We start from the raw sequence: 15,703 nt of genomic DNA on the forward strand, positions 1-15,703 counted from the left end.
ATAAATCTCATCTTCGTCTGCTTATCCGGGGTCGGGTCGCGGGGGGAGCAGCTCTAGCAGGGGGCCCCAGACTTCCCTTTCCCGGGCCACATTGACCAGCTCTGACGGGGTGATCCCGAGGCGTTCCCAGGCCAGTGTTGAGATATAATCTCTCCACCTAGTCCTGGGTCTTCCCCGAGGTCTCCTCCCCACTGGACGTGCCTGAAACACCTCCCAAGGGAGGCGCCCAGTGGGCATCCTTACCAGATGCCCGAACCACCTCAGCTGACTCCTTTCTAAGTAAAGGACCAGTGGCTCTAATCCGAGTTCCTCACGGATGGCTGAGCTTCTCACCCTATCCCTAAGGGAGACGCCAGCAACCCTTCTGAGAAAACTCATCTCGGCCACTTGTACCCGCGATCTACTGCTATCTGCTATAAATGCGGAGACCGGAAATGACGTCACAAATTGCAACTCGGAAAGGCTGGCGCCGAAGATTCAGGAACACACCATCACATTTCTAATCTTTCCATGCTGTCCATAATAAATAATGTCCCCATCATTATTTTTATTATAGGGTTTGAAGTCTGCAGCTGAGGCGAGCACTGAGCTGGGAATGGACAGCATCCAGTTCGGAGCGCCGTCGTCCACTGGCAGCACAGACAGCGATGGTGTTCCCGCCCTGCTGGAGACCTGCGTCGAAAACAAACTGCCGGCCCCCAAGGAACAGAGGCAGAAACAGCCCCGTGCCGGAACAATCAAAACACAGAAGGTACGGAGGAACACCGGGGCCCCTACAAATTAGTGCTGAATAAATAATTTATTTACCGTAGTCTTTAGTCAGATTGCATCTGGTGATGTGCGAATAAACTTTCATGTTATGCATATTTATAGTATTAAATTGATTGTGTGATTGATTTGGATTAACTTTATTCTGGTTAACCTTGAACTGTGTTTCTTTAAGATCCACACGTTTGGTCAGGAGTACCCCAAGTTAACCTTTCGTCACCTAACGTTGATTGGGAAAATTCGGACATCCAGCCGCCATTTTGTTGCCTTTTGCAGGTTGCCTAGGAACATTTGTTCATTATGACGATAGGCAAATGTCTATAAAATTGCATGAATGTAGGTGAAATTGGTCAGAAAATATAACCTTCCAAAATGTTCATTTTAAGGTAATTGTTAAGGTGTCCCCTATGGCACGATCTGGATACATTTTGGAGAAGTTAATCTTGACGCATGTGCCTTTTGACTGCTCAAAGTTTGATGAATGGGTGAAGTTAACCTCCGGCTTTTGGTGTCAAGTTAAATTTGGATGATTTTGAGCCTCCGGCGGCCATGTTGATTTGCTAATCGACTTCATCTTACTTGAGTATTTGGAAACATTAGTCGTTTTTACACTGCCAAATATGCCCATCTTATGGCATGGTCCGCGAGTTTACAATCACCGAGCTAATATACAGGCTTGATTTCGCACCCCAATTTATCCTCTCAAACCCTACACATATTGGGTGTTTCATTTTCATGTAAATGCGATCAGACGACATTGCAGTACCATGGGCAGGACTTGGATAGAGGTGTTGATGACGTAGCAACATTATACTTCTAAATATACTCTATACTTCTATAGAGATGGTGAAATCTATGCGCTGCTGACCATCATGTGTGAGAAGGTGATGTAGCCGCACTTAATTTAAAGGGACACTGTGTAAAAATGACTCCCATCTAGTGGTACAATTGTATATTGCATTCAAACTAATAGTGCTCGCTTGTTCAAAAACTGCGGTGGGCAGTATGTGCCAAGAAGCTGTGTCATGACATCCAATACTACCTCATCGAGTCATTCGAGTGATGATGAGGTTCGTTATTTCAAACAAATTTCAAACTGCATTGAATCATTAGTGTAAGCTTATGATGCATGAGTAATTATTCCTCGAGCAAGATAGTGAAGTATTTCAGTCATCATTCACGCTGGCTCAGAGTGAAAACGCGTTTGCATTTCCTGTACCACGTAGTGCTTTTTGTCCCTCTCGGCAGTTCATAGACCGGAAGAACATGGAAGCCTCCATGAAGCTTACCCATCCTATGTAACTACATATTAATTATTCTTCGCTCAGGAGGATAAGTGAGATTTTTGGCAGAGATAATTTTACACCAATGAGGACTTATTTATGAATGAATACGTTGATTGAGGTAATGAATGACTGAAAATATTACACAGTGTCCCTTTATGGCTTTTTACTTTTATTTTTACGAGGCATTCCTCAAGATGAAAAACAAGTGCAAAATAAAGCATATGTTGGCGTTTTTGCACTTGTAAATAGTTAATCGCATTTGTAGCCTACACTGAGATGTAGTCTACTCATTCTTACATGCGAGTGACTTACATAAATAAAAATAAGAGTATTATAAAGAGGTCCCTCTCCGTGTGTAGCCTCGCCTACTCAAACGAACCAAGAAAGCCTGCTCCTTGACGAAGGTGGAATATACCCCCTCGGTTTTACACAGGCAAGAGAGTGAAATTGCAGGGTGTGTAAAATTGCCTTTTGTCCCCAACAGTCACTTGGTTTGTCCCGCTCAAATCAAACATTCAATCTATGAACTGTGGTCATTTTAGTCACAGGCCACGCCCTAATTGAAAATGGGCAGATGCGAGATTTTACAGCCTTTTTTTTTTATTCATGTTGGATAGGGATGTCCGATATTGGCTTTTTTGCCGATATCCGATATGCGATATTGTCCAACTCTAAATTTTCGATTCCGATATCAGCCGATACCGATGTCGATATTTGGGTTATTTTTCCTCAAACCTAATTTAGGTAACATTACATATCTCCTGTTGTGGAATTAACACAACATGCTTAATGTTATTGTGATGCCCCACTGGATGCATTCTTGAATGCAACAAGGCTTTCCAAATGTTAACATTGTCTGTGCAAAATATGAAAAATACTTCAACTTAATTTAAGGGAAAAGTGCCATGTTTATTTTTATTTTTTTAATGGTCTCAGACAACAGTTTGGATTACACTCTCCCTGAGATAATCTTGACAATGCCCACAACAAATAGGGCAAACTTGACTTCACAAATGATAAAACATTGTACCAGAACAACTATGTGCAACATAGCAGTATGTTTCTTGAACTAAAACTCAATAACCTTAATTGAATAAATGCACAAATATGAGTCAATTACAATGTGCACTGTACTGAACAATTTTGAAAACATTTATTTGAGCTATAAAAAAAAAAAAAATCGGTTTTAAGGCAAAAAAAATCCGATACCGATATTGACAGATATTACATTTTTATGCTAATATCGGGCCGATAATATCGGTGGGCCGATAATATCGGACATCTCTAATGTTGGATATACTTTTAATTTACACTAAAATGTTGCTTTCCCCAGCTCAATGTCATGGAGCCGCTGGAGACCAAGGAATATAAGCCGGGCCCCATCGGAAAGGAGCGCTCCTTGAAGAACCGCAAGGCCAAGGATGCCCGCGGGGGGGAGGGCGAAGGCCTGGAGGCGGGGGTACCCGGCGGGGTGGTAAGCAGAGCCACAGACTCGAGCCCTACCACCAGTGATGCCACCGTGCCAGAGCTTAGCGGAGACATTGAGGGCATGATCACCGTGCCGTCGGCGGAGTACACCAGCAACTCCAAGGTACGTCCCCTCCCCCTGTAGGCTGAATCCCTTTTATTAAAAAATCGAACAAGTTCTGGCTCACGGACGAGCAAACCTCCAAATAAGTGAAAATGGCAAACTGATTGAGAAAGTAACTGCGTATGGACTTCATTCCAGCAGGAGCAGCTTTTTGTTTTGGGGTAATCCAGCAGTTCTACCTGACAAGTTACGTCACGTTTGGGAATTGTGTCACTTGCAAAATGGTCTTGAGGAACAATGTGTATGCAATGTGAAAGCAGCGTTAAACAGCTGCTGTGTGCTAAGCTGGTTCCTATATGGGGAGTTGATGACTCTGTGTCCTTGTTCCTTAGGAGTCTGTAACAGACTACACCACCCCCTCCTCCTCACTGGCAGATAGTGTTCCTACAGGAGTAGGCAAGCTGGAGGAGAGCCTGGTGGCAAATGTAGGTGCCCTCTTCATCTTTCAATGGCCGATACTAAACGTCACTTAGTAAATATCCTGACATCCTAAGCATTTTATCTTCATATTTTTTTTTTAAAACCTTTTGCATAAATTGCAGATAGACTATTTACTTCAAAACTTGCTTTACAATGAAAATATCCTGAAATCCTTTTTTAGATTCTTTGTTTTGGTGTTTTATCATCACTGACTTGCAAATGCAAACAGTGCAGAAAGCAGGCATGATAAGTTTAGAAGGTAGTGGAAAAAGAAAAGGTTAATCTTTTTGTGAAATAATGTAACATGAAGGTTGTTCATCCGTCCCTCCAGGTGGCACTGCCTCACTCTCTGCCTCTGCCCCGGAGAGAGGCACTGCAGCAGACCTCAAGCCTAAGCACGGTCTCTCCTGCCACCGTGGACCTCACACTGAAGGTTGTGTGTGTGAATAAAAAATCGATGCAATGGCCGACCATCGATTATAATGCAATGATATCACTCGTTAATTTTCTGGACACGGCATAAACATTCAAATGAAAAATAACATTATCAGTAGTGTAACCCGTTTCATCTAGACCAGTGATTGTCGACCGGTCGATCGCGATCGACTGGTAGATCTTTGAGACTCTCCCTGTAGCTCCCAAAAATGATAGAAAACGACATAAACAAATAATGTATGTAAGGGATAATGCCCGACAAGGTGTCCATTATCAGGAATTAATCGACGACGCGGAGGCCATTAATTCCTGATAATGGACACCTCGAAGGTGATTATCCGCTTATACCATGGTCACTTGCCAAAGAAATTAAATTAAGACCATTAATTTATATTTTCATGCGTTTTGCAATTTAAATATAACGTTTTTCTCAAGCCATAACTTTTTTTGCCCTGGTAACACCTGAGGGTTCGACTAATACCTGGAACAAGTAAGGTTCTTATGCAACGGAAACTTTGTTCACTCCTCCAGTAAATAGGACGGACCTTAGCTACGACTTGGCAACAACGGGAGGTATTCTAGTCCTCTCAGCTAGGAGCCACCGAGCTAACGTTATGCATCGTACATATTTCTAATTCTTAACTCGTCCCAGCCTTTATACCACAAGTACTCTAGGGTCTAGCATATAACCGCGTTGTCTGATTACAGTTTAACTCATTTTTCACAATTTACCAGCTCTCGTTTTGAAGACCGAATCATCGCACCATTTGTTTCAATGGGAATCACGACGGTCTATACTTTCAACATAAAGTGCACATATTTATAATTTGAAATTCGTTAGCCTTTATACCATAGATACCATAGGGTCTTTAGTAGAGCTGTCAGTTAAACGCGTTAACGGCGTTAACGCAAACCAACTTTAACGGCGTTAATTTTTTTATCGCGCGATTAACGCAATTATTATATTAAAAAAAAAAAACTTTTTTTTTTTTTTTTTCTTTTTTCTTTGGCTCAAAACAAAGAAGCAGTAGCCTGACTGCTATGTTCAAATGACATTTGTTCAAAGCAGTCGTTTAATTGCACTATAGGCTCTTTTTTTGTATCGTCCTGTTTTGATCAGTATATGCCAATGTTGTTATCAATAAAAAATCATTTACACAAGGCAAGCCGATGCACTTCACCATGTTGATAAGAGAATTAAAATGAGAAGAATTATTGGACAAAAAAATCAAGGGATATTTAGCATAGAAAAATAATTTGTGATTCATTGCGATTAATCGTGAGTTAACTATGACATTAATGCGATTAATCACGATTAAATATTGTAATCGCTTGACGGCTCTAGTCTTTAGCATATAACCGCGTTTTCTGATTGGTTTAATGCATTTTTCACAATTTACCAGCTCTCGTTTTGAAGGCTGAACAGACAATTTGACTGGAACTACTTAGCAGGTGTCCATATATCAGGGGTTTATGTACACCCTGCAGCCAATCAGAATCTAGTTTTCCCCCAGACCATGGTATAAGCCTGATTAATGTTCAGGTTCGCAAGCGCTTCTCTCTCTCTTGATCAGTGGTGGGAATAAAGGCGTTAACTTAACGGCGTTACTTCTTTCACTAACGAGTAAATCCAAATGATTACACTTACTTTCATTATAACCCCGTTATCGTTACTGCCAAAGAAAATGTGGCCTGTTACTATAATTGAAGCAGTTTTTTCATCAGACCGACTAGATCTCTCTCTCTCTTTACTGTTCTTACTTCAGTGTTTCACCTATATGCACCCAGCAGCGGCGGTATGACGCTGCTAGGTGCATATATTAACATTCTGTGCGCTACGGACGCTGGATATGCGCTTCATATCCAGTTCAATTCACACACTTGTGAGTAAAGCATATAAACAGAGAGGAGAGGAGAGCTCTGTCTTATCTCTTTAAAAAACTATTATGTTATTTTGTGCTACGTACGCTTCATATCAAGGTCAATTCACACACCTGAGTAACGCATAGGCTATAAACGGAGAGGAGAGCTCCGTCTTCTCTTTAGAAACAAATATTATTTTGCGCTACGGACGCTTCATATCCAGGTCAATTCACACACCTGTGAGTAAAGCATATAAACGGAGAGGAACTTCGGTAAAGTTGGAGATAATTTGGCAGATTCTGAGTTTGCGGTTTAATAGATCATCAGTGAAACATCGTTGCGTCACAATCGACACCTCTAGCTAAATGAAGTAACCTAGAGAACCAGCTACAACATTGTTTTCATCCAAACGAGCCGTCTTTAGCGAACCTGAAGCTTAGGGATCGTCTGCAAAGGGCAAAACTGAAAACGACCACAACGGTACAATTTCAATAGCGTCGCCGTTATTGACTCTAGAGCCCCAAAACTTGTTCCATTGAGATATCGCCTCTTTGTGGCCCTACTACAACCTTTAGTTTTGAAAAATCTATCATTATTTTTGAGGATTTTTTATTTACCAACAATTTCTATAGCGTCGCCATTGTTGACTCTAGAGCCCCAAAACTCGTTCTAAAGAGGCATGGCCTCTTTATGGTCCTACTACAACCTTTGCTTTTGAAAAATATATCTTATTTTTAAGCAGTTTTATATTTAGCAGCTATTTCAATAGCGTCGCCATTATTGACTCTAGAGACCCAAAACTCGTTCCAAATAGGCATGGCATCTTTATGGTCCTACTACGACCTTTTAGTTTTGAAAAATATATCTCCTTATTTCTGAGCATTCTTTATTTAGGAACAATTTCAATAGCGTTGCCATTATTGACTCTAGATCCCCAAAACGTTTTCCATGTAGGCATGGGCTCTTTATGGTCTTACTGCAACCTTAAGTTGGGTTAGGGTTAGAAAAATATATAAATAAATATATATCTACTTATTTTTAATAAGTTCTCATTTTTTTTTCGATTGTTGTATTTGTGATTTTAGGGTGGTTGTTGATCTAATATATATTTGTCAAATAAATGTAAATAATTGTTTTAAAGGTTATACTTACCTCCATATTTTCCCTGCTCATTACTATGCACAAATGTACTGTATGTACACCCTTCCGGCAGGGTGCGCTTTGCGAGCACACAAGAAACTTTCACTAGTGGCCGTGTCCACCTAGATCTGTGCTGGATAGATGAGCAACGTTTACTTCAGTCCACTGGGTAGGCTGGTAGACTGATCTATCCAGCACAGATCTAGGAGGACACTCCCACTAGTGATGTCAAATGGGGCAGATTCTTCGAAACGGCTTGTAAGGCTAATCACACTCACACTTGGTGGTATAATATGTCCCCTTAAATGTATTTGAAGCATCGTGATGAGTCGAGGAATCGAATCGCTGACATAATCGTAATCGAATCGGCAAGATTCGAACCTCGTGTGTGTGTGTGTGTGTGTTTTTGGCCTGCTTGTGTGTGTGTGTGAGAGACTGTCTTCATTGATTTTGGCCTGCTTTGTGTGTGCGTGAAAGACTGTCTTCATTGATTTTGGCCTGCTTGTGTGTGTTGGTCCAGATGGAGTCGGCCCGCAAGGCGTGGGAGAACTCCCCCAGCCTGGTGGAGAAGAACTGCGCTGTCACCTCCACTTCGTCCCCAATCACCTCCAGCGCCGCCTCATACTCCTTCTCCTCTGCCTCCGTGCCACAGATCCCCGTGGCCTCGGTCACCCCGAGCACCTCCCTGTCGGGTGAGTTTCCTCTTTGACCCAGGAGTAGGGATGGGGATCGAAACCCGGTTCTATCAAGGACCCGGTTCCACTTTTTTCAAAAACCGAAAATCATTAACGTTTGGGCTTATCGATAGCACTATCGATTCCCGTTGTTCATTTATTATTTTTCTCCCGTAGGTCCTGTAACGTAATGTTGTGTCCCTCGAGTCACGTCACGGCATTTAAATCAAATCAATCCAATCACTGAAGCGTGTCCACCAATGTTTTTGAATAGAATTGTAAGCAAACGGGTGTTGCAAGTAAAACAAGTGAAGTCTGGCAGTTAACTTTGTTCGCGGGGATGGCTGAACGGGCGAAAATAATTTATTGTAAAGGGGAGAACACAACCTCAATGGCCAAATGCCGTTCCTTTGACTGTCTCCGAGTTGAAGAAACTCTTTCTGCTCCTTCTCCTGTCGCATCAGACGGGCCCTTCTTAATTATCCACTAAAAGTACGAGCGGTAATTGCACACACAGACATTGTCGCTAGTCCTGTCAGTTAAAAATAGTAATCCAATTGTGAAATCTGTGTTTTAATCGGCAGCATACAAGCTAGTTATCTTAAAAAGTAAATAAAGTTTCAGATGTGCTGCGTGATGTTGTGTTGATTACTCATGTCTAATCATTTTAGTATATATATTTAAAACTACTGTCAATATTTATTAAGAATTACATATTTAATTTAGAATACAATTATTTATTTCCTAAATATTTTCCTCATCACAAAAAATGCGTCGTATTTCCACCAATTAATAGATAAGTATCGATAGTGGCAGGGGTTTTTCTAGAAAAAATTCACAAGGGGGAAAACATCAATGGCGAGGGCAGGGGCGATTCTAGGGAGTGTGGGGGCCCTAGGCAGAGGATTGTTGACGGCGGGGGGGGGGGGGGTGGGGCGGCGGAGGTATGGAGCGATTGTTGACGGGGGGGGGGGGGGAGGTATGGAGCGATTGTTGACGGGGGGGGGGGGGGGGGGGAGTTCCCCCCCCTTCCGCGGTGCGGAGCTTTTGAAAATTTGCAAGACAATCCTTGCTTTTCTTCACCCCGCGGCACGACATTTTAAAAACACTGTAAACTAAGTCACCAAACGCTATATTTTCTTTCTTCTCAGACACTCTCAGATTCACTGAAGTGATAAATTTGGTTCGGGAGAAGAGATAAAAGCCCGCCTACACTGTAAACTGATTGGTTGACTTACCGATCCAGGCCAATCAGGAGGCGCCTGAGGCTCACGTGCACACTGCATCATGCACAGTTTCTAGATCCCTCTCTGTTGTGCTGCGCGCTCGCTACACAGATGCGAACGCGGTTAGGAGCACGTCTGTCTTCTGTGCGCGGTCTTGCTCGCTCGCTCTCCATTCCGGGAGATTTTAAGTAATTTAAAATTTTCGACAAGGAGGTGCTGGCTTGAAACAAGGAGGCGCAGCGCCCCTCTTTCCCGGTTTAGATTAACCCCTGGATAGTGGTATCGATAAAGAGGTCCGCAGTGGCTCATGAGGTAGAGCTGGGTTGACAACAGAACGGTTGGCAGTTTGATCCCCTGCTTGAGATCGAGGTGCCCCGAGCAATACTCAACCTTGCTGGCTGTTGCCTTGCAAGGTCGACACCGCCGTCGGTGTGTATGATTGGGTGAATATTAGGCAATAAATGTAAAGTGCTTTTGAGTGGCCACTGGTTAGAATAGCGCTATATAAAAGCTGTCCATTTAAAATGTAGTTGCTGAGCACGCCCTGTTAACCAAACTCTGGTTGAACAGGGGGTTACTGTAAACGTTTATTACACTGCCAAATATGCCTGTCTTATTCACGCCTTTTTCCCGGCAAATTATTCTCAAGTGGTCTGCTCTCCCTGCGTAGCCCCGCCCGAACCAAGAAAGCCCGCTCTGTGACTAGGGGGGACCCCCTCGTTTTAACACGGGCAGGGCAGTGAAATTGCCGGGCATGCCAAGCCGCGATCCAACTAGCTTGGCAGTGTAAAAATGCCTCGTGTTTCACTTTGAAGTACTGCTATATAGCACAGTAGGATTAGTCGATCAGATAGAAGGCACCCGGTAAATCCTGTAATTAAAACAAACTACAAATAAATATAGAGGAAATGTGCATGTGATGGATACTCGGAATGATCTAACTGACCATGCGTTCCTCGCCGAGTAGCCCCCGGGACATACACCACGTCCTCCCTGAGCACCAAGACCACCACCGCCTCAGACCCCCCCAACATCTGCAAGGTGAAGCCTCAGCAGCTGCAGGGCGTGGGCCTCTCGTCCTCGGGTAGCAGCTTCTCCCAGCTGGGCTGCGTGCCTCCTCTTCTGCCCCAGCAGACCCCCCAGGTCTACGTCTCCCAGTCTGCAGCAGGTGAGCTGAACACCAACTTTGTCTTGTTCCTGATCTCAGAGCTCTCAACTATCTATCAGTTTAGTGACTTCCACACACCGCATCGGAGGCAAATGACCAATAATAATAATAATAATACATTTTATTTGAGGCCGCCTTTCATAGCACTCAAGGACACCTATACCAATATTGAGTGGTACGAGATGATGAATGCTGAATTTCAGCCTTCTTTCAAACCCCTAAAGGCGCATCGATCAAAAAGTGGATTATAAGGCATTTTCGTCTCTGAATCTGATATTTCATTCATCAAAAGTCTATTTATGGTCCCTTGGCTTGTGGTTTGTTTAGGTTCTGCAGCCCAGATTCCAGCCTTCTACATGGACACTAGCCACCTGTTCAGTGCCCCCCACCCACGCCTGGCTCCCCCATCACTGGCCCAGCAGCAGGGTTACCAACCTGGACTTTCCCAGGTACGGATCAAGAGCGCCAGCATGCAGGGAACTCGGAATGTTCTGATGGTAATACCTGTGAAAGGAATAGTTGATCGGGACTGCCATGAATGTCCTGTATTGAGTTCCATTTCTCCCACTCTCATCCCTGTAGACTACGGCGGTGCAGCAGATTCCCATCCCCATCTATGCTCCTCTGCAGGGGCAGCCTCAGCACCAACACACCCACCAGGCCCAGTTGGGCCTCGGTTCCGGCCCGTCTGTCTCCCAGCCCCAGGACCTGTTCAGCTCCTCACTGCAACCCTACCGGTACAGGCTCCAGTCACCCCCTCCACCACAACTACTACCATTCAATCCTACCATCCTATCCAGTGGCGTGTTTATTCAATAACCCACATCTACACTAAAAAAGGCATAACGATTTGCAGACTTTTGTTTAATTTGTGAAAGCTTTTATTTTTTATGAATATATTATAAAAACATATCATAAAACCTCATTAAAGGGCAAGTAAACCCAAGTTTTAACAGAACTCCTGCCTTCGGTGTGTGTGTGTGTGTCTCCGAAACAGATCCGATATAGGGGTTTACTACCCCTTTTTAAAACGATGTCTGTCCTCCACCAGGTCTCAGCAGGCCTTCATGCAGAGTAACCTTTCCCAGCCCTCAATGATGCTGTCGGGGCCCTCGCTGCACAGCTATGCCGGCGTCCAGGCCTCTGATCTGGGCAAGCCTCAGTCCAGCCTGGCCTACCAGCAGCCTTCGTCCGCCCAGCATATCCCTATACTGTTCGAGCCACAGCTCAACCAGCCCTCTGGCATGGGCAGCTCACAGCTCATGGATACGCACCTTATGCAGGTGGATTCATCCACTTATATTTTCGTGTATATTAAAACACTGTATTAATTGCTGTTCATAGCTTTTGTAATGTTTTTGATCAAATGCAGGGATTTCAGTACTCATACATTTCAGTACTCGTACATAATATTCCCATTCCATTCGGCAACTGGAATGGGAATATTACCAATGCAAACATCTTGACTACCAGTGTGTGTTTCAGGCTCGGCAGGGGATGAATCAGCATTCCAACATGTACTCGGGACACGGACACACACATGGACATGGCCACGGACAGAGTAGTTACTATAGCAACACGCAGTCTGCTAGCTCTGCAATGCAACAGGTAATATGCGCACTATGAATGGACTATATTGATCAACTATGTTTCTTCCACTAATGTCTTGGCTGTTAAATATTATTAATATTATTAGTATCCCTTTATATATCGCAGCAGGATGAACTATGTGCAGATGGAGAACACAATAGAGAATTATTGTCATACACCAGAACCTTCGAGATACCAATGTTGTCATCAACGTATTTTCTTTTCGTCTGTTCAAAGACGCTTCATCCAGTTAGTTTTAAGTAATACATCTAGTCATGATAAAAACATGATCACAAATGGTTGGATCATGATCATTTGCTATGCTCCCCCTTTATAATGCTTTTCGTCCAGGTCCCTCTGCCTGGCTCTCAGCTCTCCTTGTCAACCTATGGTTCTGGTGCCGGCCAACCCCTGCTGGCGCTGCCCCATACCCCGCCCCAGGCTCAGCCCAGCTCCATGGGCCGGCAGCCCCCAGTGTCGCAGGCATACAGGAACATGATGGGCCACAACCCTGGCATGATGCAGCCCCCAACCAGCAAGGTACGGCCTCTAGCATTTGGGACAGGAGCGGGCAGAGACCTCGTAATTCCATATCACAATTATTTTTGATCACTGGAGTATTTATTAATGCTTAATACAGTAACCTAACTACTTTTTCATGTAAAAAGTAAATTTTCAATTCAGCGCTTCAGCCAGTATGCTATTGCGCTTGTTGCGCGCCTGCGTGCTTGCGCAAAAGTCCCTTCACAAGCTCTCATTCCACACCGTACGGGACAGACGCTGGTAGCGTGAAGCTGTCTCTGCATTTCAGACATTACTTCCGCAGGCATTTTCCAAAGCCAGTCCTTAAGACAAAATGCAAGCTGTGGAACGAGATAAAAAACGCTAGCACTGTTTACCTGTGTAAGGACATGGTTCCCTTTCAAAATGTCGATAGAAAGGGCTTTAAAGAGATGGTCAAAACACTCAATCCCTGGTACGCGTTACCTGCCTTCACACACCTCAGCCAAATTGAGATGCCAAAACTTTAGGGCAAGGTCCTCAAGCAAGTGGAGAAACAAATCCATACTATTAAACATCAGTGTGTTTCAGAGATGGAAGTAACTTGAATTTAAAAAAGAAAATTCAGTTTTGCTGCCTTACCAGTATTTTACCCCTTCAGAAGCATTTATGTATCGAAATTAGAAGATACAATTAAAGGGGACTTATTATACCACCAGGTGTGAGTGTGATTAGCCTTACAAGCCGTTTCGAAAATCTGCCTAATATGACATCACTAGTGGGTGTGTCCACCTAGATCTGTGCTGGATAGATGAGCAATGTTTACTTCAGTCCACTGGGTAGGCTGGTAGATGGATCTATCCAGCACAGATCTAGGTGGACACACCCACTAGTGATGTCATATTAGGCAGATTTTCGAAACGGCTTGTAAGGCTAATCACACTCACACCTGGTTGAATAATAAGTCCCCTTTAACATAGGTACCGTGATATAATACCGTTACCGTCTATGCCTCAAATCATACCGTGATATACATTTTAGTCCATACCGTACAGCCCTAATTTGAAGTGTGTTGTGTTATATTCGAGGGAAGTCAATTTTTTGTTTTGGAGAGAAAACAGCTGTTTGTTTGCTTAATTCAACTAACGTTAGCTACCCCTTTTTTTGATGTGATATAATTTACAATGATATTGTATTTCTAGGACCGAGTCAACGCCGAGTAGGCCTACTGCACGAACATAGAACTTGAATAAAGTCAGTAAATTCTAACAACATAGGGCTATTTAGATAAATAATCTGGCAAGGGTGTTGTTTAAGGCTAATACACCAACAGCAAATCTATGTATAATAAAGGGCTACATTTTCCAAGTCTGTCATTTGAAAAATGTCCATTTAATTGTGTGCTAAAACCTCTTTAATGAATTTTCACGCTAAATCCCGCCCAGGGTAGCTTAGAACTCGAGTAGCCATTTATCCGATCAGTTCTTGGACCGATGAAAAAGTATGACACATCATAAAAATTCACATAACAGGAAACAACGATAATTATAAAGTGTCATAAACAATATTTATAAAATGTGTCTGTACGAAAAGAAGTGTGAGGAAGGCGAAGCTTTTGTATTCCCACCACTTATTCAACTGCTCATAATTATCTGCTATGAATTTATCAGTTTTAAACAACTATTTACCTAATGTGCATCAAATTTTTTGTATTTATACAATACCCAAAAATAAACAAACGAAAACAAAGAAGATAACAAAAACCCCCAATCAACTATCCCAATATTATGAAAATGACTGTGCGCGTGTTGGGTACAGATGGACATGGACTTGAAGCTGTTTGGTGGTGGAATGGACGTGAAGCCTGGAACCCCACCCATCAACACCAGAAGCACCACACCCACCTCCAGCCACTACAGGTAAAATATCCACCTCCAGTCCCTAGAGGTAAACTACACCCACCTCCAGTCACTACGGATACAATGCATACCTCCAGTCCTTAGAGGTAAACCCCACCCCGCTAGAGGTAAACCCAACCCACTTCCAGTCCCTAGAGGTAATCCCCATCCACGTCCAGTACTAGAGGTATGACTCCTGTCATTGACGTTTCTGTACGTCTGGCGGCAGGGCCAGCTCCACTTCTCCCAGCAGCCAGTCCAGTAAGATGAACAGCATGCTGTACCAGAAGCAGTTCCAGCCTAGCTCCGCCGGTATGAGGATGACCCCACACTTCCCTGGCCAGTACAATCCACAGGTGAACATGCAGACCCTCTTTTTTTCTACTACCTTTCTTTAACATGAATATCTGCTCCCCATCAAAGATCCCCATCATACTTTTTTTAAGGGTTAGTTATTGCATTTGGGGGTTCTACTAGAATAGGGTTAGATGCCTGAATGTTAGAATTACCCCTTATTATTTTCACACTGTTCATTTCAGTTTTGTATCATGTACAAAGTTGTCGACATTGCGAGTATCAGGGACGCGTGACTACTGCACCGCCCCTGGCACAGTCTGAAAGTTTCAGCACAAACAAGCTGTTTTCACACACTTATTGAGGGGCGTTCTCAGTGTCTCCTCCTTTGTCTCTCTCCTGGCTCTGACTTTGATTTTAGAAAAATCATTATCACCCCTTTAACTGTTTTTGTATTTCTCCTCCTCCTCCTGACTCAGATGCTCTCCCAGCCCAACATGGTGTCCCCTCTGGTCCGCCCTCCCCACGCCTCTTCCTTCGCAGGGGGCGTCCAGCGCTCTGCTATGGGTCAGCCCATGTCTCCCACTCTGTCCCAGGGTTTAATGCCTCACCCCCGACCCCTGCACCCGCTGCACAGCCAGCACCCACAGCACAGCCAGCACCCACTGCGGGCTCCCCCGGGACCCTCCCTCGTGCCCAGAGGCAACCACCAATCCGCGATGAAGGCAGAGCATGACCTCAAGGTCTGTGGCTTTTCTTTACCTTTGTCTTTCGACTTTTTCAGTGTTTGTTGTCACCATTATCCCTGAGCTGGTGAGCCCCTCTCCGTGGTGCCTGGTGTGTTTCTGG

The 15,703-nt window shown here is 43.9% G+C and overlaps 1 protein-coding gene across 7 annotated transcripts in view; it reads left to right on the forward strand.

The window, feature by feature from the left end:
- prrc2c (proline-rich coiled-coil 2C) overlaps positions 1-15,703 on the forward strand; it is a 53,123-nt gene that overhangs the window by 35,386 nt on the left and 2,034 nt on the right. For 4 of the 7 annotated variants that reach the window (XM_030371890.1, XM_030371889.1, XM_030371892.1 and 1 more), the window contains exons 20-33: positions 557-751; positions 3,388-3,645; positions 3,978-4,070; positions 4,397-4,498; positions 8,024-8,195; positions 10,371-10,571; positions 10,899-11,068; positions 11,154-11,308; positions 11,623-11,854; positions 12,057-12,179; positions 12,513-12,701; positions 14,481-14,581; positions 14,790-14,916; positions 15,334-15,597. In XM_030371890.1, coding sequence (XP_030227750.1) covers positions 557-751; positions 3,388-3,645; positions 3,978-4,070; positions 4,397-4,498; positions 8,024-8,195; positions 10,371-10,571; positions 10,899-11,068; positions 11,154-11,308; positions 11,623-11,854; positions 12,057-12,179; positions 12,513-12,701; positions 14,481-14,581; positions 14,790-14,916; positions 15,334-15,597 — 2,382 coding nt within the window. The remainder of the gene's footprint in view (positions 1-556; positions 752-3,387; positions 3,646-3,977; positions 4,071-4,396; positions 4,499-8,023; positions 8,196-10,370; positions 10,572-10,898; positions 11,069-11,153; positions 11,309-11,622; positions 11,855-12,056; positions 12,180-12,512; positions 12,702-14,480; positions 14,582-14,789; positions 14,917-15,333; positions 15,598-15,703) is intronic. The other 3 variants (XM_030371895.1, XM_030371894.1, XM_030371893.1) reach the window with 2 other exon arrangements.

Source organism: Gadus morhua, chromosome 12 (genome assembly GCF_902167405.1).
Source record: "Gadus morhua chromosome 12, gadMor3.0, whole genome shotgun sequence".
NCBI classification, from domain to species: Eukaryota; Metazoa; Chordata; class Actinopteri; order Gadiformes; family Gadidae; genus Gadus; species Gadus morhua.